Source organism: Eupeodes corollae, chromosome 3 (genome assembly GCF_945859685.1).
Source record: "Eupeodes corollae chromosome 3, idEupCoro1.1, whole genome shotgun sequence".
NCBI classification, from domain to species: domain Eukaryota; kingdom Metazoa; phylum Arthropoda; class Insecta; order Diptera; family Syrphidae; genus Eupeodes; species Eupeodes corollae.
The window spans coordinates 123730762-123752877 of NC_079149.1; the positions used below are offsets into that span (position 1 = coordinate 123730762).

The following is a 22116-nucleotide window of genomic DNA, read 5'->3' on the forward strand; positions in this document are numbered from 1 at the left end:
TAGCCATCACCAGGCTGAATTCGAACAAAGCTAGCGGTGATGGCGGTCTGCAAGCGGAGCTTTTTAAGTACGCTGGAGCAGATTTGGTAAAGAGCATGCACACCTAGTTACTAAAATTTGGTCGGAAGAAAGCATGCCCGACGAGTGGAACCTAAGCACCATCTGCCCGATCCATAAAAAAGGTGACCGCCTTCTCTGCGCCAACTACAGAAGCATTAGCCTTTTCAACATCGCGTACAAGATCTTGTCCAGCGTATTATGTGGTCCCTACCAGTGTGGCTTCAGGCTGGAAAATCTACCATCGACCAAATTTTCACTCTACGCCAAATCCTGGAAAAGACCCAAGAACATAACATCGAAACACACCACCTTTTCATCGATTTTAAAGCAGCTTTTGACAGTGTAGACAGAACCGAACTATACCGTGCCATTTTGAGTTTTGGTATCCCTACCAAACTGATACGACTTATCAGGATGACGCTGGAAAACGCTCGTTGTTGCTTCAAAATTGGAAGAGACTCGACCGAAACCTTCAAAACCACCAGAGGACTTCAATATTGTTCTGAGGCAAAGAAAATGGGTCTTGACATTAACGAGAACAAAACGAAGTATTTACTGTCATCAAATAGAGTCGATTTATACCGTAGACTTGGTCAAAATGTGACAATTGTAAGGTACAACTTCGAGGTGGTAAACCAACTTGTTCATCTGGGCACTGCTGTTAATTCTGATATACGAACTGTACAGGGACTTGTCACTGGTCAAAAAACTGCGTGCACAACACTTAAGATGGCTAGGACATGTAAAGCGTATGAACATCGAAGCTCCAGCACGTAAGGTATTCAACGTCAAGCCTTCTCTGGTGGAGTGATCAAGCAGACGCTGACGCACGTTAACTTGGTATTCGAAACTGTAGGCAGCAAGCTAAAGATCGAGTAAGCTGGTTATTAGTTTAGGTCCAGGAGCACAATGCGGTGTAACGCGAACTAAAGTAGAGAAAGTAAATAATAAGTTTGATTTTATGCTGCTCCCTTCAACCCGCTTGATTGCGCTCAGTAAAGGACTCCGAATTGGTGCGAAGTTTGGCACATGCAAAATTCTAAATCTGTTTTTGTTTTATTTAAAAAACGTAAAATGTATAATAAAAACCAAACGAAAACAAAAACTCTGGGAAGAAATGTTAAAATAAACCATTTTTGCTTCTTTTTGTGTGATAAAATGAACCATGAAAATCAATTTAAAACAATAATTAGTTTTTACTCGCCCTCCAAAGGTAATTTTCAGCTTAAATACATTTTAAATATAATTTTCTGATATATAAAGAAAATTCGATGGAAAACTTGTATTAAAATCAAATTCTATTCAGTGTGAAAGCTCCCTTAACATAAGGCTATTCATTTAACAATTTTCCAACTCCATCCCAACTCAATAAAAACACATCCATATCAAAAAACCACCTCGCTGAGTGTCAAAAAAACCAAACCGCTAATAAAACAACAACAAAATGAAAACTGTCAAAGTGTTTTGGATTCGGAACTCGGAAGCGTCTATCTGTGTTTTAGTTCGATTTTGTTTTCTCCCAACTTTTCATTAATTTCTTTTTTCAATTTTTTCTTTATTTCAATAAATTCAAAAAAAAAAAAATAAATCCAACATAATCAAATTGAAAAAACCTACCAAAAATATTATGGGCTCAAAAAAACACAAAAAACATAAATCCGAACGACGAGATAAATACGAAGGTAAGTCCGTGCGTTTTGTTGATTGATTGATTGTGTACAGAAAATAAAATAAAATCGGCATTGGTCAGCCGCCTTCTGCCTTTTGCCTTCTGCTTTTTGCCAACGGCCAGCGCGCTGTCGGTCGCCGTCGGTCGGGAGGGATGAGAAGATTGTTGTGAGATAAAAGTGTGAGCTGTGAGATTCTTGCTCTGCGCAGAATTATTTGTAGTTTCTTCCTCCATTTCTCAGTTCAGTTCAACTGAGACGAGTGTGGTTCACGAAAATAAAACGAAAAATCTTTTTTTCATCCGTTTTCTCGCACAGAATATAGCATGGATCATCGGCCGAGCAGTCTGAAGTTGATTCTGAAAGTCGGGAGCAATTCCACTCCCGAATATGGCAACGATTCGCCGGCATACGGGCAGCAGCAGGGACTAGACAGCACGGAAATGCCCAGCTCATCGAGCAGAGACCCAATGCCCGGAGGAGGGGGTTCGTCGTCGGCTGCGATGGGTGAAGAACAGCAGCATTTCTTTGGTAATCCCGATTCGGAGATGCCCGAGAAGCACAAGAAGTCCAAGAAAAAGAAGAAGAAGAAGGACCGCGAGAAGAAGCACAAGCACCACAAAGAGAAGCGACACAGACATCGCGAGGACTCGAGTCAGGATGAGTTCAGTTTCGTTGAGGAAAACTCGGGGCCTCTGCCGGAGAACATTCTCTATTATGCCGGGGTGACAACGGGCAACAGTCCGTCGTGTCGTCCAGTGGCCAAGCCGATTATTCCGAAGAAAATCGAGGAGACCATCAGCTCGCCGCTCAGCAGCCCCGTAAAAGTGTCCGAGCCGATGCAGACGCCTACCGGGGGAAAAGTTTACCTTGAAGCAGCTTCCCCGCAAGGGATGCAAATCAATATCCCGTCGCCGGGAAGTGCCTCCACTCCGGGGACTATAACAACGCCTGGCAATTCCACCCCAGGGCCGGCATTGACCCCGAAGCCGCTGGAGGCTCCGAAAACTCCCAGTTCGTCGAGTGAGTCTGGGCGCGAGCCACGGACGTGTGTGCTGAAGCTGAAGCAGAGTAAGTCGCCTCTGACCAAGCTCCTCGACCATCTGCTGCGGTCGCTGGAGAAGCGCGATCCTCATCAGTTCTTCGCTTGGCCAGTGACTGACGATATTGCTCCTGGCTACTCGTCCATCATCACCAAGCCCATGGACTTCTCGACGATGCGTCAAAAGATCGAAGACAACGACTACACGACTCTGGTGGAGTTTTCCGACGACTTCAAGTTGATGTGCGAGAACGCCATCCGCTACAACCACATCGAGACTGTCTATCACAAGGCGGCCAAGCGTCTGCTGCAAATGGGTTCGAAGCTGTTGCAGCCTGAGAGTCTGATGCGAAGCCTCAAGCCTCTGTCTGGCTACATGCGAGAGCTGACGGCCAAGGAACTCGGCTTCGAGTTGCTCCACGGCGAGTTCAATGACCATCATATGGCCGATTCGGCGGATGAAGGAGCGTCCACTGGAGCCGAGGAACCCACACAAGCTCAAATCGAGGAGGAGGAGAAGCGCCGTGCGCTGCGTGAAGAGAATGAACCCAAGAGTCGATTCCAGCCTTACGTCGATGATTTGACCTCGGAAGAGATCCTGGCTCAGGTGCAGAATGCCTCGCGCATCGCCAAGAAGAAGCTCACGGCCAAGGAGAAGGCCTATTCCATGGGATTCCTGAGACAGAACAAAGATGGAACCACTTCGATGAAGATTCTGCTAAAGGACGAAAATGAGGGCCCCGAGAAGGTGGTTTCCATTGGTGACTTGGTCGGAAAGCTTAAGACAGGAACTGGGCAGTTGCAGGGCCTCCGCGAGGACAAACGAAATGCCGCAAAATTGGTCAAACCACTGAACTATGGAGCCTTTGCATCGTTTGCTCCGGTTTTCGATTCAAGGTTCTCCAATCTGGGAAAGGAAGAAACTGATTTGGTCCTAAGGACTTATGGTGAGTTCAAAATTTAACATCTTACATTTAGGAAGCAGGTTTGAGGTGTTTTTTTTTTTTTTGTTTGTGTTTTCAGGTGACGCAAGCAGTGCAGAGTATGCTGAAAGCATCATGCAATTCACTAAAGATAGCAACTACGCCACGGTGCTGGCCAATGGCCTCCTGGATGTCCTCACAAATGGCGAACATAGCAAAGCTATGGGCGAACTCTACGACATGCAATGTGAGACTTATGAAACCACTGAAATCTCAAAATGCTTCCCCGAGACGAAGGAACAAATCGAGGAGGAGTATGAGAAGTACAAGACGACGAAGATCGACTTCAATCGATTGAAGTCTCTGAATGAACTGGGCATAGACATGTCCTTCCTGAACGACATGGAATCTGAGACGAAGAACTACGAATTGACGCGGCGTCTGCAGGAGCATTTGAGTAATAATCTGTCGCTGCTGGAGAAGCTCCGCAGCACTCAGCATGATCGACTGTCGCAACCGCTGCCAGCGCATTTGGCCCATGTCCAGCAACCTGGTCCTGATGAGACGCAGCTGGCCAATCAAGTGACTTTGCATTTGTCTGATATCTGCAAGAAGCTGCCACCTAGTGCAATTGCTGATCCTTATGGTCTCAGGAAGGCAATGGGGCTCTCCAATGGTAATTCTTTAGTTGTTTATGTTTTGTGGAAGTCTAATGTGGCTTTTTTTGCAGTTGGTTTGCCTCCACCGCCATCACCACGTCTAGTAATTCCAGCAATGCTCCAGGAGCCGTGTCAGTCAATGACAATCGGAATCAGTCCCGAACCAATTGTAGTTGGTGGCGTTCCCATGGAAATCGATGACGATGTGACCGATTCAAATCCGGTTCATACGTCCGTCGATCTGGAAAATGAATTGAGAGAGTTCCTCGAGAGTGGACCATCGTTGACCACGAATGACGAGACGAGCAACATCGATCAACTGTTGCTTAATTAATCAATTTTATTTTATTTATGTATTTTATTGTGCAAAATTCAAAAGAACTTTTTTTGGATTTGCTACAATAATTGTTTTAGTTTTTATTTTGTATTCTTTCAATTTAATTTGGTTTCGTATGTTTGCATTTTTGATTTGTACTTTTTTTTCTTTCATTTCCTTGTTTCAATTTTTAGGGATTTTTGTTTTAAATAAAACTTAAATTTTAACCTTTTATTGATGTTGGATATTTGGAAGAAAGGTTGTTTGTTTTTATTCTTATTAAACTGACTTCCTGTTGACTGGATTTATAAATACCTCCCCTGGATTAAAAATTATGTACAGTTGCAATTTTTTTTCCCCTTGAAAAATATTCTGCCAGCGCTTATGTTGTCATTTTGAGAATTGTGGTTATAGGGAACTTCTTTTCTCTTGTATTTGTTCCATATTCGAAAAATTGGTATCGGGAACTCTTCGAAAATGGGAACCAAATTCCTATGGAAAAATACATATCGGCAACTTTTTTTTTCATGGAAAAATCTTGTGTTTTCTCTCTGAATATTTCCCCGTTGTTTAGTTGTCGGAATTGAAAGCGGAGCAAACAATGTAAGCAATTCTCAACAAAATAATAATAAAAATATAAATAAAAATTTATCTTTTTAAGGTCGAATTCAACAAATACTCACAAAGTTCATGTTTAATTAGTTTTATGGAAAAAACGAGATATTGGTAATGGTTTCACATCAAATAGGTCTAAGGAAGATGTATCAAAATTTTGGAAACAAGTAGAAAAAGAACTTAGAAGAATTGGTGGAAGAATGCCCAGATGATTTAACTTTTGGTGTCCCAGCTAAACATTGAAAACAGAACTTCAACTACTCGTCCTACAAAAAAGCCACAAAAAGGCAAAACTTGTAACGTCGCTTTGGAACGAGGAATTGAAATCCAAAAAGAATTCTGCAATAAGGTTGAAAAGGCAGTTGAGGCTATGAAGCGACACCAAAAAGAAATGGATTTCAAGAAAACATACAGGTCCAATGACAAAATAAGTGAGTTTCAGAACACAACCTTGAAATGGAAGCTCGAGTTCCAAAAACGTTTACACAACAAAAAACTTCGTTGTTCTCGTTGTATTTCATCGATTAATAATAAAAATGATATTCTTTGCATTTCTAATTAAGGATTAGGTCTAAGACGAAAGCAAACAACTTGCTAGGGAAAAATATGTCCCAAAGAATTTCCGATAAGGAAATAAAGAATTTTAGCTTTCGTGTTCGAAAATCTCTCAGAATTAATTTTTATTTTCCTATTGGGAACAAATTTGGTCAATAATTTTGCTGTTCGGCGATACTAGAAAAATATTTGAAATAGAGGTTGAAAAAGAGTTCCCGAAAGAATCTAGATATTCCAAGGAAAAGAATTTCAATGAGATTTCTTTCGTTATTAAAACCCAACTGTCCCCAACGCTGCGAAGACGAAACATTTCAAAAATTATTTTTTTATTATTCGTGCGATAATTGGACATATTGAATGAAGATGAGGATTTATTGCAGACTGATGCCGTGTACATTCCACTACGAAGTTACAGACGAAGAAGAACTTGAGGACGATATACAGTTGTGTTCTTTTTAGATTAAATCGTGACTCAAAAGTTGTATAATTTTTTTAAATTTATTTTTATTTGTACAAAAAAGGTAATCCAGTCTTTTATTATTATGCTTAAAGACTAATTTGTTTAAAACAAATAAGGTAGTAAAAACATGAATTTTATCAAAATAAAGCCAAAACGAATTGTTCAAAATAATAGGAGTAAACAAAATAAAGTATAAAAAACTAAAAAAAATATTCAATATTAAGATTTGTTTGTCAGTATTTTGTGGAAAATCCTTTGTTTTTTATAATTGCTGAACATCACAAGGGCCTGACAATGCTCAACTGGAATTTGGTTCCATGTTTCATCGACTGCGTTCCACAACTGCCTCGAATTCAAGGGTCTTCGTCGAGAAACACCCTTTTTCACATCTGTCCATACATTTTCTATGGGATTGAGGTCAGGCGACTGAGCTGGCCAGTCCATGACCTCAACCCCATTGATCCGAAACCATTCCTTGGCAGTCTTACTGGTGTGTTTCGGGTCGTTGTCTTGTTGAAATACCCATTTAACCGGCATATTCCAACTCGCATAAGGCAGCATCACACTGGACATTATATCCACATAAACGCGCTGGTCCATCGTGCCAATGATTTGATGTATGGGGCCAACACCAGCATATGAGAAACTGCCCCATGCCATCACTTTAGCACCTCTATGCTTTACCATTTTAATGGTGTACCGAGGCTTAAACTCGGATTTTTCTAGACGGTGGACGTATTGCCTAGAGCCAGTTCCACCGAATAAAACAATTTTGGTCTCGTCAGTCCACAAAATGTTTCGCTATTTTTCTGCATTAGCTTAGCATAGCTTCTTGCAAATTTCAAACGAGCAGCTAAATGTTTTTGTGTAAGCGAAAAGATTGTGTTCCAACAATCGCCTTCTTATTGTTACGCTACTTACTGTTAGTCCTAGAACTTCCTGGATCATCTTAGAGGACGCAAAAGGATCCGTTGGCTGTAGCGAACAATACGACGATCATCATTTTCACTCGTTTCCGTCCCCGGGTTTCGATTTTTTTTTTCATATTTTACAGCATTGGCGATCGTTTGGTCAGAGCACCCCAACATCAACTTTATATCCTTATATGGTTTTCCTTCATTTCGCAACTTTTTTATGATTTCCCGTTTTTCGTTGGTGCAGTGCTTTCATCGGCCCACTAAATAACCTAACTTGTTGATATTCGATATTCCAACTATTTAATATTCCTATTTTATTTTAGTTACTTCTGTTTATGTTTATAAGTTTTTGATTTTTTTTACGTACAATATAACTCACACTCCTATTATTTTGAATAGCCTGATTGAGAGTAAAGATGATTTGATCTCTGGTTACAAATGTAAACGGTTATGAATTGCAAACCAGTTTATTGCTTTATCATCTTTAATGTCCCGTTATACTTACCGGTAGAGAAATGGGCTGATTACCAGTATACACATGGAAAAAAAACACTTGAGCAAATTTTGTAAAAGCACTCCTATTATTTTGAACACAGCTGTATGTGGGAATGTTATAAATTTACCAGATATCGCCGGAACTTATGAAATCCATGCAAGCTTACCTGATACATCATTCAAAAAAGCAAAAGTAAGTAAAAACTTATAAATAAATCAAAGACAGCTCTTCCAAAAATGGAAAAAAGAGGTTCCAGGGTAAACAACAGAACCACAGAATGAAGAAAAAGAAATTTTAGAGGATATTGAAAATAGAATTGGTAAAATGACAATTGAAGTTTTTTCATTGGTTTTTAGTGATAATGTTTGGGGAAAAATAATTGTTTATACAAAAAAATATGCTAATGATAAAAATCGTCATTCATTTACAATTGACAAAACTAGCCTAAAGCGTTTTTTTGGTAGGTATACTTATTTTTTCGGGGTATCATACATTACCTGCTGCTAAACTTTATTGGTCTAAAGATGAGGATAAAGGAATTAAACTGGTTAAAAAGAGCATGAGTATGGAGAAAGTTATTCGGTTTGGTGAACGAAAAGGGGTTTTATGCAAACGGAATACGTGAAAACCGTACATGTAATACTGTGATAGAAAGAGTGAAAAATATGAAAAAAAAGATCGTGGTTCTTATGATTTTTCTTTTAAAAATGATCAAAAAATAGTGTTGGTCAAATGGAACGACAATTCTGCGGTGACAGTTGCTACTAATAACTGTACAATTGAATTGAAAATGTCACAGTTAGAAGTCCTTCATAGCAGTTGGTCTTATGAAAATGAACGAACCAGTGATGGAAGATAATATTCAAGGCCAAGATAATGCAGAACAAAGTAACCAAATAAATTTACCTTCAAATCCAAATTATGGACGACCATCTTAAAGTGCCTTACCCATGGAAATACGAGTTGACAATGTCGGTCACGTGATGGTAGAAGATAAAAATAAAGCGAGAAGACGATGTAGACAGTGTAAAAACAGCACTAAATATATATGTGTCAAGTGTCAAGTGCACCTTCACGCGAACTGCTTTAAACAATTTCACACTAAATAATGTACACTGTTAATCCCAATGTGGCGTATACGCAACATTTTATTGTAAAAAAAGGAAAAAACTCCGAATTTTGTTTTCAATTTTAAAATTGTTATTTAAGTATATATTAAACTAATAAAATGCAGTGAAAGTATAAAATTTGTTTCGTTTCCAACCTTGGGAACTAATGAGTTAATTGTTCCCATATTAGAAAATTTGGTATCGGAAATTTTACCAATTTTAGTAGCATTTCTTAAAATTTTGTATTTCTTACATAAACAAGTACAAATTGGTTGAATGAAATTAATTTGACAGATATTAAGAACCGAACATCAATTTTTACCAAATTTGCGTACTATTTTTTGTAGATTTAGATTTATTTTCATGAAAAAAACGGACCGTTGGATTTTTATAAGAATTTTATTGAATATCGAAAACAATAATATTTTCTGTGAGATAAAATAAGTTTGAAGCCAATACTTTTAATTTTTGAAAAGCTTTTGAGTCGAAAGTAAATTTTTATTTTGTAGGTTTTAATTTTTGTAAAAAAATATGTCGATCCTATTTTTCTCAAAATTTTCCCAATGTTGACAACAATATTTCTTATAAGTTTAAATTAGGTGGAAACCATATCTAAAATTTTTGAAAAGATATTTGAGTCGAAAATTAATTTTTACCAACTTTTGTTTATTTTTTTTAGGTTTTAATTTTTTGTAAAAGAACTGTCAATTTTTCAAAAGATAAAAGTAGTTTAAAGCCAACATCTCAAAGTTTTGACAATATATTTTAGTCGAAAATCATTTTTTACCAACTTTGAGTAATGTTTTTTTAGGTTTTTATTTGTTATAACAAAAACTATCACTTTTTATATTCCCCAAATTTTACCAGATGTTAAAAATGTTATTTTTCGTTGCACAAAAATGTTTTGTAGATGACATCATTTTTTATTAGTAAAATTTTCGAGGTGGCAACATTTTTTTTCAGTTTTTTTGGTTTATACCAAAAACGCTAATTGGATTATTTTTTTAATTTATTTGCTTGGTATTTCGTTACGATACATTATATAAAATTTAATTCAAGTCTTTAACGTCATTGGTTCGTGCGATACTTAGGGTTAACCTAAATTTGCACCCTTTGTTTAAAACTTTTTGTAAAAAAAACCACCCACGGAATTTTCTTGAGAGCCTTTTCTGCATCTTTCTGCACTATTATCTGTATAACAAAATTTATTTGAATTCGATATATCTACTGGTTCTTGAGCTATGGACGACGAAAAAAAGGTCGCGAACGTACGAACGTACAGACATCATTCTAAAAATCTTGAAACGTCGAGAAATGTCAACATTTTCAATTTGACAAATCGGACTCATTACAATAATTTCTTATGGGAAGTTAAAAATAAGTTAAGAAGAAAACGAAAACCATGACCATTTCCAAAATCACAGTCAGGCAGGTTCTGTTAAAGTGTTAAATGATAAATTCTTCGACGAGAACGTTCCTCTTAATATGATTGTGAATTCAACAAAACTGGATGAACATAAATTGAATGTAATTTAGTTCTTTAAAAAGAACAGTGCCAAAATTAAAGCTAAAGGGCTCACAAATATTTGAGATACGACATGAAAACTTCAAGATTTAATACCTCTATCTTGATGAAAAATTAAGTTTAGACCTCTATTGTGCATATAATATATCGTTTTATTAATTTATCCACATGTTGTTTTTAGACCGTTTTGTAAAAGAAATTAACTTCTTGGTACTTAATCAGCAAAATAAAAAAAATTGTCTTTGATTGTGGTGTTTCTCCGGCGGGCGGTACCACTCCGTAACTTGGTTATCTATTTTTAAAACAACAAAATAATACCCCCTGCCCCTCCGCCGTTTCGAACATTCTTGTCCTTCCATCTAAATACTACAAAGAATGTTTTTTTGCTACTCAATCGCATTCTTAGCCCAAAAAACAGCGGTTAGCAAGTTATTTTTCGTTTGATCTCAATGCTAGTGTTGTTTTTTGTGTTTAAAGCGGAGTCCTAAGCTGAAGTGTAATAAAGCCAGCTAGAGCAGATGTCTTGAATGGCGAGCTTTTCAAAGTATATGCAAATAATAAAATAATGAATGGAGAGCTTTTCAAAGTAGCTGCAAATAATAGTGATAGGAGAATGCACCAACTTATTTGTAAAATTTTGTCGGAAGAAAACATGCCAGATGAATAAAACTTCAGTATAGTTTGCTCTATACTGAAAAAAAGCTACAGTCTAAACTGTACCAACTATAGAGGAATCAGCCTCCTTCACATCGCATACAAAATCCTTATCAGTGTGGCCTTAGACCAGGAAAGTCCACAGGCGATCAAATATTCACATTACGTAAGATCCTAAAAAAATCCAAAATTCGATTTCAAGGTCGAATATGTTATCATCTATGGGGACGAACTGTATAGTCATGTCTAATTTTGGCATCCCTGCAAAACTAGTCCATTTGTGCAAGATGACCACGGAAAATTCGATATCCACCAAAATTGAGTTTTATTAGAATTTTTTCGAAGTAAGACCAAAACTAAACTTGGGATACAAAAACCTACTCTTAGAATTCGGATAACTAGTTGTCACCAAGAATCTCTGAATACCTGTGGAAAAAAAAACACTTTTTTATAAAACGATAGATTTTTATTAAACTGATAGATTTTTTTTATTTATACAAAATTCCTAGTGCTTATTAGTAGTTAATAATTATTACACAAAATTAACTGAAAAATAAATTTAAAAGAATTTTAATTGTTTTTTTTTTTGTATAATTTGTTTTGTATAAATTTGCTTAACATTAATTTGAGGTATTACCGAATCTCAATGTGATTTTTGTTTTTGTTTTATTATTATAATAACCTCTAAGAAACGTGTAAAATATTTTCTATTATTTATTATTTAAAGAAAAAAAGCAAAAAATAAAAAAAAAACATTAAAATTAAGCTAAAGACCGATTAATGCCATTTTATTAAGAAAGATAGACAGATAATAAAATAAAGAAAACGAAAATATTTATAGTAATAATATTAATTTCTTTAACAACTGGCTAAAAATTAACATCTGCGGAAGTATAGCAGAAAGAGGAGGCACTTCTCACAACATTTTTATACAATATTTATATAAAAAGATAAACAATACAAAAAAAAAATAAACTTTAAAATTATTTGTATCTTCTTGTTTTCTTTCTTCTTTTTAAGTTCTTAAGGCAGTTTTATTTAATTTTTACATATTACACAATGTTTTATTTTAAGTATCTTTATATTAAGTATATAAATACAAATAATGAAAATCATTATGTATTTTAATATTTATAAAAATTACAATTTATATTTATAAATTCTTAGTTCTATTTAAACAAAAAAAAAAGATTGTATATAAGTTTTTGTATTTTAAGTAAATTGTTTGATTTTTGTAAGTACTGTTTTTATTTTATTTTTGGAACGGAATATAAAAAAAATATTTAAAAAAAAAAACTGAAAACTATAAAAGATAATAAAGAACAAAATTTAACATTTTTTACTTTTTTTACAAATATTACAGTTTAAAAAAAATAATAAATAAAAAACTTGATTTGGAGGGTTTTATGGTGTGGATAAACTTTCAATTGAACTAGATTTTGATTTGCATACTATTTTATAATATTCTTAAGTAAGTTGGTGTTTTTGTTTTGTTGTTTTTTCTTATCGCAGATATTTTTATCATATTATAATATATTGCTAGTAAAAATTCGATATATGTATGTATTTTGTTGTTGTTTTAAATTTACAATACAAAAAGTGTTGTAGTTTAGGAATTTTCCTTGAGTTGAGTTTTTTTGTTTTGTTTTTTTTTTTTTTTTAAGTAACTTTTAATTTTGATTTTGTATTTACACCAGATTTGCATCCTTGGCCATGCTATAGAATGCTGAGTTCTTGTCTTCAAGCAATGAAGTGGGTGAATCAAATTCAATGATCTCACCACGGTCTAGAACAATGACCTTGTCGGAATCGAGAATGGTGTTCAAACGATGGGCGATGGTAAGGACGGTGCAGTCCTTGAACTCGGAGCGAATTGTTTTCTAAAAAGAAAGAAAAAGATGGATAATTTTAAAGTAAATTTATGTGGATAGGTGTGACTTATGATGGAGCCGAAAAATAAAACATAGAGGAGCTAAAACATTTGAAAGCCAATAAGTAAATTTTGTCATGCTAACTCACTTGAATTAAATCATCAGTTTCCAAATCAACAGCGGCGGTTGCTTCATCCAATACCAAAACCTTGGTCTTCCTCAACAAAGCTCGAGCCAAACAAACCAATTGCCTCTGGCCCACTGACAGATTTTCACCACCCTCACTTATCTCATGATTTAAACCGGCTGTCATTCCTTTAACAAACGTCTTTAAATGTGACAATTCCAAAGCTGACCAAATTTCATCGTCTGAATTCTTTTGGAATGGATCTAAATTCATACGCAATGATCCTGAGAACAAAACAGGATCTTGTGGGATAATTGTGAGACGCGAACGCAACATGTGTAGACCAAGTGTTGAAATATCGACACCATCGATAAGAATACGGCCTTCAGCTGCTTCAATGATTCTACAAAGCGATAAAATAAAATTTAAATTTACAAGTTCAAGGATTAAAGAAACTGAAGTTGATTGACATACCTGAATAGAGACAAGGTTAAACTGGATTTACCAGCTCCAGTCCGTCCGACAATTCCCACTTTTTCTCCACCACGGATATCAAAGTTAACACCTCTCAGAACAAGATCAAGTCCCTCCCTATATCTGACCTTGTAATTCTCGAATACAACGCGACCTTCTTGAGGCCAACCTTGTGGTGTCTTGACATTGTCAATAACCCATGGTGCTTCCTGTTTGGTTTCACCATATTCCTTGATACGTTCCACAGCAACTATGTTTGTCTCTATGTCAGAAGTCATTCTCACTAACCAATTAAGGGTTTGGGTAATTTGAAGTGAATAGCTCACAGATAAACCAACTAGAGCAGCATTTGTCTGACCACCGAGGACAGCAAAGAGTGAAGCAAAGAGGATAATTAAATTACCAATCATTTCCAATCGAACGGCTAACCAACGATTAGCGATGACACTTGGGTATTTGCATAGTTGGTTGAGATCCACACGATTATCGGATTCATTGACAAATCTTTTTTTTAGAGGAAAAGAATAATTTCAAGTTAAGTTCATCCTTTCAAAAAAGTATGTAAGAAAACTTACCTTTGTCCAACGTCATAAGCACGAATTGTTGTCACTCCAGTAACAGTCTCACTAAAATGTGAATAAATTGGTGATCTTGTAACTGATTCCAGACGCATGAGCTGTCTTGATGTTGCAACATAGAAGCGTTGAGCGAAGTAGTAAATTAGGGCAATTGGCACAATTGCAACAAGGAATATTGGCGTTGATATGCAAATGACCACAACTGTTGCCAAAACCTATTTTTGTTTTAATTTTTCAAGAGCGATTTAAAAAAAATTAAATAAAATAGAAAAAATAGATTAGAATATGTTTTTAAGGAAGGTGATCAAATTTTTAATGAAATCAAAGTTAATGTGTGATAATGAAGGATAAAAAGGGGGGATAAGAAATACAAATTAATATTGTTTGTTGCCATTACTTGATTTGGGGAGCGGGAGTGAAGAAGAAAATGATTAATTTAAAAAAAAAAGAAAATAGAAGGAAAGAAAGTAAGAAAGTAAGAAAAAATGTTTTACAAAAGTTGGTTAGAAGATAAATTTTTTTGTCAAATGTAGAACACCAGAAAATAATAAGAAGAAGGTTGAAGATTTGGTAGTACAGGTAAGTTACTAATTCTGAGAGGTTTAGACTACTTTTTTGTAAGTTATTCACTTTAAGGTTAGATTGTTGTTAAATAAAGCATCATAATGAATCTTAAATCTAAGTTGTTATATTTATGGAATTGCTCCTGACGAAAAATACCTCAAATAATAGTTTGATTAGATTTAGTAATTTATGTAATGAATTCGTCCTAAAAATTCTATATTTTCTAAAATTTGATTTTGATAATTTGTGTTGGTTTACTTTTTGAAACTCGTTAGGAGCAGTTTCTAAAAGTTTATAATATCTTAGTTGTTAGTGGCCACAATGAAGCGAAAATTAAAACAATTTTCTGACATTTTAAGGCAAAGTTTCTTAAAAAATTAAACTTACGTATTTTAAAAGCTTAATATAGACTTAACATGCTAATTATTTATTATATACATAACATACATACACTTTTATTAAAGTTACTTTTGTTTTAAACTTAGAATTTTAATAATAAACTAATTAATGAATATCATACTATAAGTAAGACATTCAAAGATTTAGCTAAATTGAGTTCGATTTTATTGTAGTCACCAATAATTGACACGTCTTTACAACTTTGCTTACAAGACCCGGTTCCGTCAATTTTTTCGGCAGGTTCATGTATCAGCCATTTTATCAGTTTTGACCAGAGATAAGTCAAGGACAGTCGTTTGTGCTATTTTTAAATATTGCTTTGACAATGGCTGCAACGAGCTGACAATAGCTACCAAATTGTTTGCTCGAACAGTTAGCACATTTACTTCTAAAATCTTCAATTTCATTTTCAGATGATTTGCTGATACGATTTTAAGTCAATGCACAGGTACAGACTACAAGAGAATCTTGAAGGTGCAGCTGACTGCCTCTGGAATTCTAATATCGTTTAAAACGGACAATGTTTTAAGATCAGACAATAGCTATCAAAGACTAACAAAAACCTAGTATTAGAAGATTTTGTCTCAGTCTTATCACTTCATCATCAGATGGTAAGCTCATTTGAATTTGCGTCCGCATAGAAGATTAATTAAATAGGGTCATTCGTTTTCGTGTAGCGCTTAAATTTGACACCTGGTAAACCCAGCTGTCATTTAAAGTATCATAATAAGCATAATAATAAATGTTTGTAATTTACAAAAACGGATAGTTTTACAATTGAACAATTTTTTAAAACTAATGAAAACTTTCCACAAAAGTGGTTTTTGCACATTAAGCCATTAATCGGTAAGAAATAGGTGAAAAGGAATTTGAATCCATTCTTTTCGATTGATTGAAGATCATGACTTGGACGATTTTTAGTTCCCAAAAACTGAGCCAGTAAGTCTTACAATAAGACCATTAATGGATTTATTGCGTGCAAAAATGCCCTGCTTGCGTAATTTCGTACGTTTTGGGTGACGTAAATTGGCTACCAGGATCACGTAATTGGACACTGTTAGATTTTCTATTCTATGGGGTGTTCATGCAAATATTCAAGTTATGGTGGTGATATTGCTCGAAATGTCTAATGCGTAAAAAAGTAATCAAAGAATCGCTAGCAATCTTCACTTAAAATAACAGCTGATCAAAAAAAGCTGAGATGTCAAAAAAGGAATCCAAAGGTATCCAAGAATTTCTGGGGTATGTAGGTATCTAACAGAACAGCTGATTCAACACATGGTTGAATTTCAAGAAACTTGAAAATTGATTTTATCTTTTTGTATTTGTTGGTAAACAAAAAGGTAAAAAATGTTAGTTGAAGTTGTATTTGAGGGTGTTCTGTACATATGTAATAGTCGATGAAGAAGCTGTTTGCCTTCGAATTTTAGAAGGTAATTATGATCTATTTTTTAAACTTCAAAATTGACTTATTTATTAAATCGTTATGCACCTATCAATTCATCATCGTCCGACGAATCAGTTGAATTATCCATTTAATGTTTTATCTTACAACAATTTTGATTTCGAAGCTTAAATTTTTCGCTGCTTTTTGTAAACAGCTGAAAGTTGTTTTTTTTGACAATGCTAAAATTCAAATGAAAATGTCGATTGTGGCAATATTGTCAAACAAATTGTTAAACATTTGGCATATTTTTTACTGACAGATATATAATACTGAAATTATTTTTTTTGACAATAGTCTGTACTTAGTTTAAGTGGGAGACCAATCCCATGAGTTAAATCTGACAACATGTTTTTCACTCATCAGATGAACGGATATTTCACTGATCGATTGAAGATCATTCATGGAAAAGTGAAATCGGTCAAAATAAATGTTTCTATTTTACTCACAAGCGAAATTAAACCAAGTACAGATTTCTGTAATAAAATATTTTCCAATGAATTTCAGATCACCTGTTGAAAAAATTCCAATGTTTGGTATCAATAATGATGAAAACCAACGATAGATGTATCAGGTCTCTAGTTAGTTATTGAATACAAGCAGTTCCCATGGAAAATAATTATTTTTGATTTTTTTTAAGTAGTACAGGATATGATAAGATCCTTGGAATACATATATGTATGTATGTATGTAAACAAAATTCCTCATGGAAATGGCTCGTCTGTGCTGTCAGTAAGCTTTAGCAAATCTTTAAATTCATTTCAGATTCCGCGTTAAATTAGTTAATGAGTATGTTTTTGAATCTAGATTAATTTTGTAGTGCTTCATGAGCTAAATAGAGATCATTTGTTTTTAAAATTAACTAACTCTTAAACCGAAGCTTACAGATTGGGTATCAGTACCAATGGAAAATAAATACTTTTTGAATGGGCAGGCTCAGACGACATAAGGGACTTGACAGTTAGGCAAGTTTCTGGTATCTTATTGGCCAGCTACCAAAAAATTACCTTCCAATTAAGGCACCTTTAATGGAAAGTTGACTGGAAAGTTAGTCAAGAAAAATCTCCTTAACTATTAAGTCAAGTCTATTTCTATCAAAATGACAGTTGATAATGTTTTTTCATTCAACTGAAAGCTGAACTTTATTATTCTATCGTTTATTTATTTCTTGCAAAACTTCATTTAATGCTTCCTGTAAAAGGGTTCCTTGTCAACTCGGAAAAGAAATAACTAATACAAAATACAAATCGTGATGAACTTGTAGCTTGCCTAAGGAGTGCTTTGTAGACAATAATTTTGTTGGTACTTTTTGTACTATGAACTTAAAGTAGAGGCTTGTAAAGTAAAGTTCTGAAATTGAAATTCATGACACTTGAAAAACTAACTGGTTGCCTTGGTCAGAATTTACGTTCAAAGAATGAAGTTGACTACAAATGAAGTCCCTTATGTTGCCTGAACCTGCCCAATCGATTAGTTTCAATTTGAATAGACCACTATTTCGGCAGCTGTCACGTTTGACAAGTAAAAACTAAGCTGTCATCTGAGAAGGAACACTCTACGGGCTATAAAGTCTATCACCTCTGTATTTTTGAACTTACTAGTCAAGTTGATGAACTTTCTTCTTCTATATGCGTTATTTTATTGTTAATAAAAATAGTTTAACAAAATTAATTATCTAAATAAGACTGAAAATACTTAAAATTGTTGTTGGGACTTCAATAAATAATTTCAAAGAAAAAAATAGTAAAATAGTAGAAGCCTGATACTTATTGAAATATTTTTTACAATTTATACAATATTAATAACTTTTAAAGAAATTTGTCTTAATAAGTGGATAATTAAATGAATCCCTTTTTTCTAAAATTAAGCATACCTCATAAGCACAATATAGACAATCTGTTATAATTTGCGGCAATGTTGTGTCAATAGATTCAATATCTTTGGAAAATCTTGCCAGAATTCTTCCTGATGGATTTGTATCAAAAAATGCCGATGGTACTCTCATGATTCTTTGTAATAGAATCATATGCAAGGCAATACTTGCCCTAAGAGCACCTAAGTAAGGTGAGATATCCGATCCGATTGAAGTAATTGCTGTAAATATTATTTTGTTGTTTGTTTGTTGTTTGGTTTTCTTTTATTTTTTTAAATTGTTAATTATATAAAATAAAATGTTGGTTATATTATAAAAAACAAGATCTTCTATATTTTGAGAAAACATAATAAAATTCGATTCCAGGTGTTGATAAAATTTCATTCATATTCAATAAAATTCCAAATTAGATTAAGACAATGGAGTGTTTTGGTGAGACGTATCGCAAAAATTTGACTATAAATACAAATTTACACGTAATACAATAACAACAATAATAATGTTTACGTAACAACTTTTGTTTTTTTAACCCAAAGTGAGTGAGATATGAGTTTTGAACATTCGAAAATACGATTACAAAATTTACTTAAAATGATTCTCACTAAAACACACCTGATAATTTTTGTTTGTTTTTAATTTTATGCTCTCCCAAAAATCGTGCTTTACTTAAAAAATATTCAAAGTAAACCCCATTCTACAATTTTTTATAGCCTTGTATTGTAACTTTAAAGGATTAGAAAAAGCCAAGACATTAATCACTTGTGGGCAGATCTTAGGTTAAAAGCTTAAATGTTTGTTTTCAAATAGAGAAAAACTTAAACTTGTATTATTTTAAGGTTTATAGGCTATGAATTAATTACAGGAAAAATACACTTACAGAAAATAAAGCTTAAAGAAAGAAATAAGCGGCTATTAATTGGTTAAGATATAAGTAGACACAAAGTGAAAATATTATAGTACTTAAGGCTACAAAATCAAGATATTTTCCAAAGGCCTAATACAAAATGCATGGCCTACAAAATAAACAAGTACTTCATCTTTCTTTCAACGGAAAAATAAATATTATTTAACATTTTGTTTTTAAAATTTGGATTTAGATGACGTTTTTCAATTTTTCTTTTTTTTTTATGACACTTTTTAAGGACTTCCAAAACCATTTTTTGATCTTATATCTTAATACTACGTAGTCAAGGGATTCTGATTGGCTAAATCTAACTACAAAAGTACAAAGTTAGTGGAGAATGATTTTGACGTTTGACAATCAGCTGCTCGTTAAACCACACGAATTCAAAATGAAATAAATCGTTCAGTATTTAAATACTGATATAAATCATTCAAATTGTGTCTTAAATTTAATTTTATTGAATTTAAAAACACAAAAGATAAGTTAAAGTTATCAAATCAAAAATGTTTCTTATTTCATATATTTGCATTTGTTAATAATATGACAGTTCCAGATTGACTAGCTTTGTAGTGTAGTTTTGCATTCACAAAGCTAGTTGAATTTTGACTACGTAGCCACTAGCTTTATGAATGCGCCCAATGCTTAGTAATAATTTCTGATATGGTGACAAGTGATTTTAAAGAATACATTAATGGTCACTTATGTCAGAAATAATATTCTGTCAAAAAGAACAGGCTCATTTGACAAGTGTCGAAGCTATTTATAACGTTTCGAGTTATAAAACATGCATAATGTGCGTTTAACTTTTAGACTATTAAGTTAATTTCTAAGTTCAGACGATTGTTAGATCTTTAAATATTGTGAGAACTGTCAGAAAGAAATTGCCCAAAATCATGTTACAATGTGACAATATTACAATTACCAGAAATTTTACTGTAAAAAGATGTTTGATGTCGTTTTTTGAAACACATTTGACACTTGCTGAAAATTCATGAGGGTCAAACAGTTTATGTTTCTAAGCTCTAAGCGATTTCTATATTCTCAGAAATATATGTAAACAACATTTCTAATAAAAATTTCTTACTTTTGTTGTCAAAAATCTAAGAATAGAATTTGTTTGATTTGACTTCTAATATAATAATAATAATAATAATTTTCTATCGCACAATTGAAATAGGTTGAAAATAAATGCAAAGTTAATTTGATTGCAAAATAAATCTTCTGTGCAGACGCTTAGCATCCGAGAATCGACTTTTTCTCACAAAACATATTAACAAATAAACCAAAGAAAAATGTCATCGAATATGTTCAAAAATTGTAGATAAATGTCAAATTGAACTTTTTTATATAAACTGTTAGGTGTGTCTAAGATTTCTAAAAAGTTGCTCACAATATACAAATTTTATTTTTAAAGTTTTAACAGCAAAAATAAGAAACTTGTACGAGAAACTTTATATATATTTTTGAGAATACACAAATCTGTGAGAGCTTAGAAATATAACCTGACCAATTGGTATTTTTGTTAGACATAAGAAATGTCAAAAATACGTTTCAAACAGATCTGCATACATAATTTGGGAATTTTATATTTCAAATATATTTAATATTTTTCCCAGCAGCCTTGACAGGACAGAAGAGTAAATATTCACAGAATTCTTCAACCTAGAGGTTGAAAATATGAGAAGCATTCTCGGCTTAGCTAGAATTCAAACGTGCTTTATATGTATATTTATATATTTAATTTAAAAACAAGAAATTTGTATGAGAAATTTGAAAGTTTGTCAATATGACAGTTGAAGTTTCTTTATATTTTGTCATTTGGACGTTCAATTGTCAGCTACATCTACTTTTATATTAACAAATGCATACACTAATGTGTAAATGGGAGACGTTTATTTGTTTATTTGGTTTAACAAAATCTTTAAATGACACAAACAAACAGAAACTTTAAGGTAAGCACACATATCATTTCTTTAAATATGTATTACGTCAAATTTACTAAATAATGGAAAATTAACTAAAAAATGAACATGTAAAAGTTCTTCTTTCAATGAAGAAAATAAAAATCAAAATCATACCTCGTAAGCACAATATAAAAAATCATATAAAATTGTTGGCATTGTGACATCGGTTGATTCAATATCTTTGGAAAATCTTGCTAAAATTCTTCCCGTTGGATTTGTTTCGAAAAATTCAACTGGTACTTTCATCATTCTTGTTAAAAGCATTGCATGTAAGGCTATTGAACCGTGTAAGCAACCAATTGCTAATACAATATCCGATCCAAAAGATGTTATAGCTGCAAAAATTATTGGTTTTTTTGTTTCTCTAAATTTGCCAGTCCACAAAGTTACAAATATTATAGGAAAACAAAAAAGAAATGCAGTTATTTAATAAAACAAACTTAGTAGCAATTTGGCATGCAATATTTGTAAAAATATGGTTTAATTTGTTTTGTTTTAAGGATCAATCATTTTAATGTGAATAAAGATTTCAAATTCATTTTAAAATTGCCGAATGAACATGCAAACAAGCAATATTTTAAAATTTGTCATATGCATCATAAATTGTCTCATTGACATTTTAAGTGTGTAGGGCCCCTTAGACAAGTTTAAGGCTTAGACAAATGTAAGCGATCTGCATCGTGGAGGTCACAAATGTAAAGGTGACCACACAAGGGCGAGCCAATTTGATTAAACATGTCCAGTTATTTTAAGGAATTTTAGTTTCCAATTTTTTTTTAATCCTTTCAAAACTTTCTAATTTAATTCCTAGTTTGATAGTAAAAATGCTATTTTCCTTGTTTTTAAACAAAATTAATTAAAAACTAAATTTGAAAAAAAAACACTACTTTGCCTTAAATTGTTAAATACATATGTTAGAA

At 33.4% G+C, this 22116-nt stretch overlaps 2 protein-coding genes across 14 annotated transcripts in view; one reads left to right on the plus strand and one right to left on the minus strand.

The window, feature by feature from the left end:
* The first annotated feature begins 1525 nt into the window (after positions 1 to 1525).
* LOC129950108 (bromodomain-containing protein 7) lies at positions 1526 to 4901 on the plus strand. The gene is made up of 4 exons (XM_056061929.1): positions 1526 to 1742; positions 2046 to 3716; positions 3793 to 4368; positions 4423 to 4901. Exons 1-4 carry the CDS (start codon positions 1688 to 1690, stop codon positions 4683 to 4685), a joined length of 2565 nt encoding a protein of 854 aa, XP_055917904.1. The 5' UTR covers positions 1526 to 1687; the 3' UTR covers positions 4686 to 4901.
* A 7386-nt stretch (positions 4902 to 12287) lies between these two features.
* The window catches only part of LOC129951482 (multidrug resistance-associated protein 1-like), a 43244-nt gene continuing 33415 nt past the window's right edge, over positions 12288 to 22116 (minus strand). For 10 of the 13 annotated variants that reach the window (XM_056063645.1, XM_056063642.1, XM_056063636.1 and 7 more), the window contains exons 13-16: positions 14046 to 14263; positions 13471 to 13974; positions 13018 to 13399; positions 12288 to 12878 (exon numbers count right to left, since the gene is read on the minus strand). In XM_056063645.1, the coding sequence (XP_055919620.1) occupies positions 12687 to 12878; positions 13018 to 13399; positions 13471 to 13974; positions 14046 to 14263 (1296 nt within the window). In that variant the 3' untranslated portion in view covers positions 12288 to 12686. Of the gene's footprint in view, positions 12879 to 13017; positions 13400 to 13470; positions 13975 to 14045; positions 14264 to 18328; positions 18550 to 21310; positions 21532 to 22116 lie in introns of all 13 variants that reach the window. The other 3 variants (XM_056063643.1, XM_056063638.1, XM_056063650.1) reach the window with 2 other exon arrangements.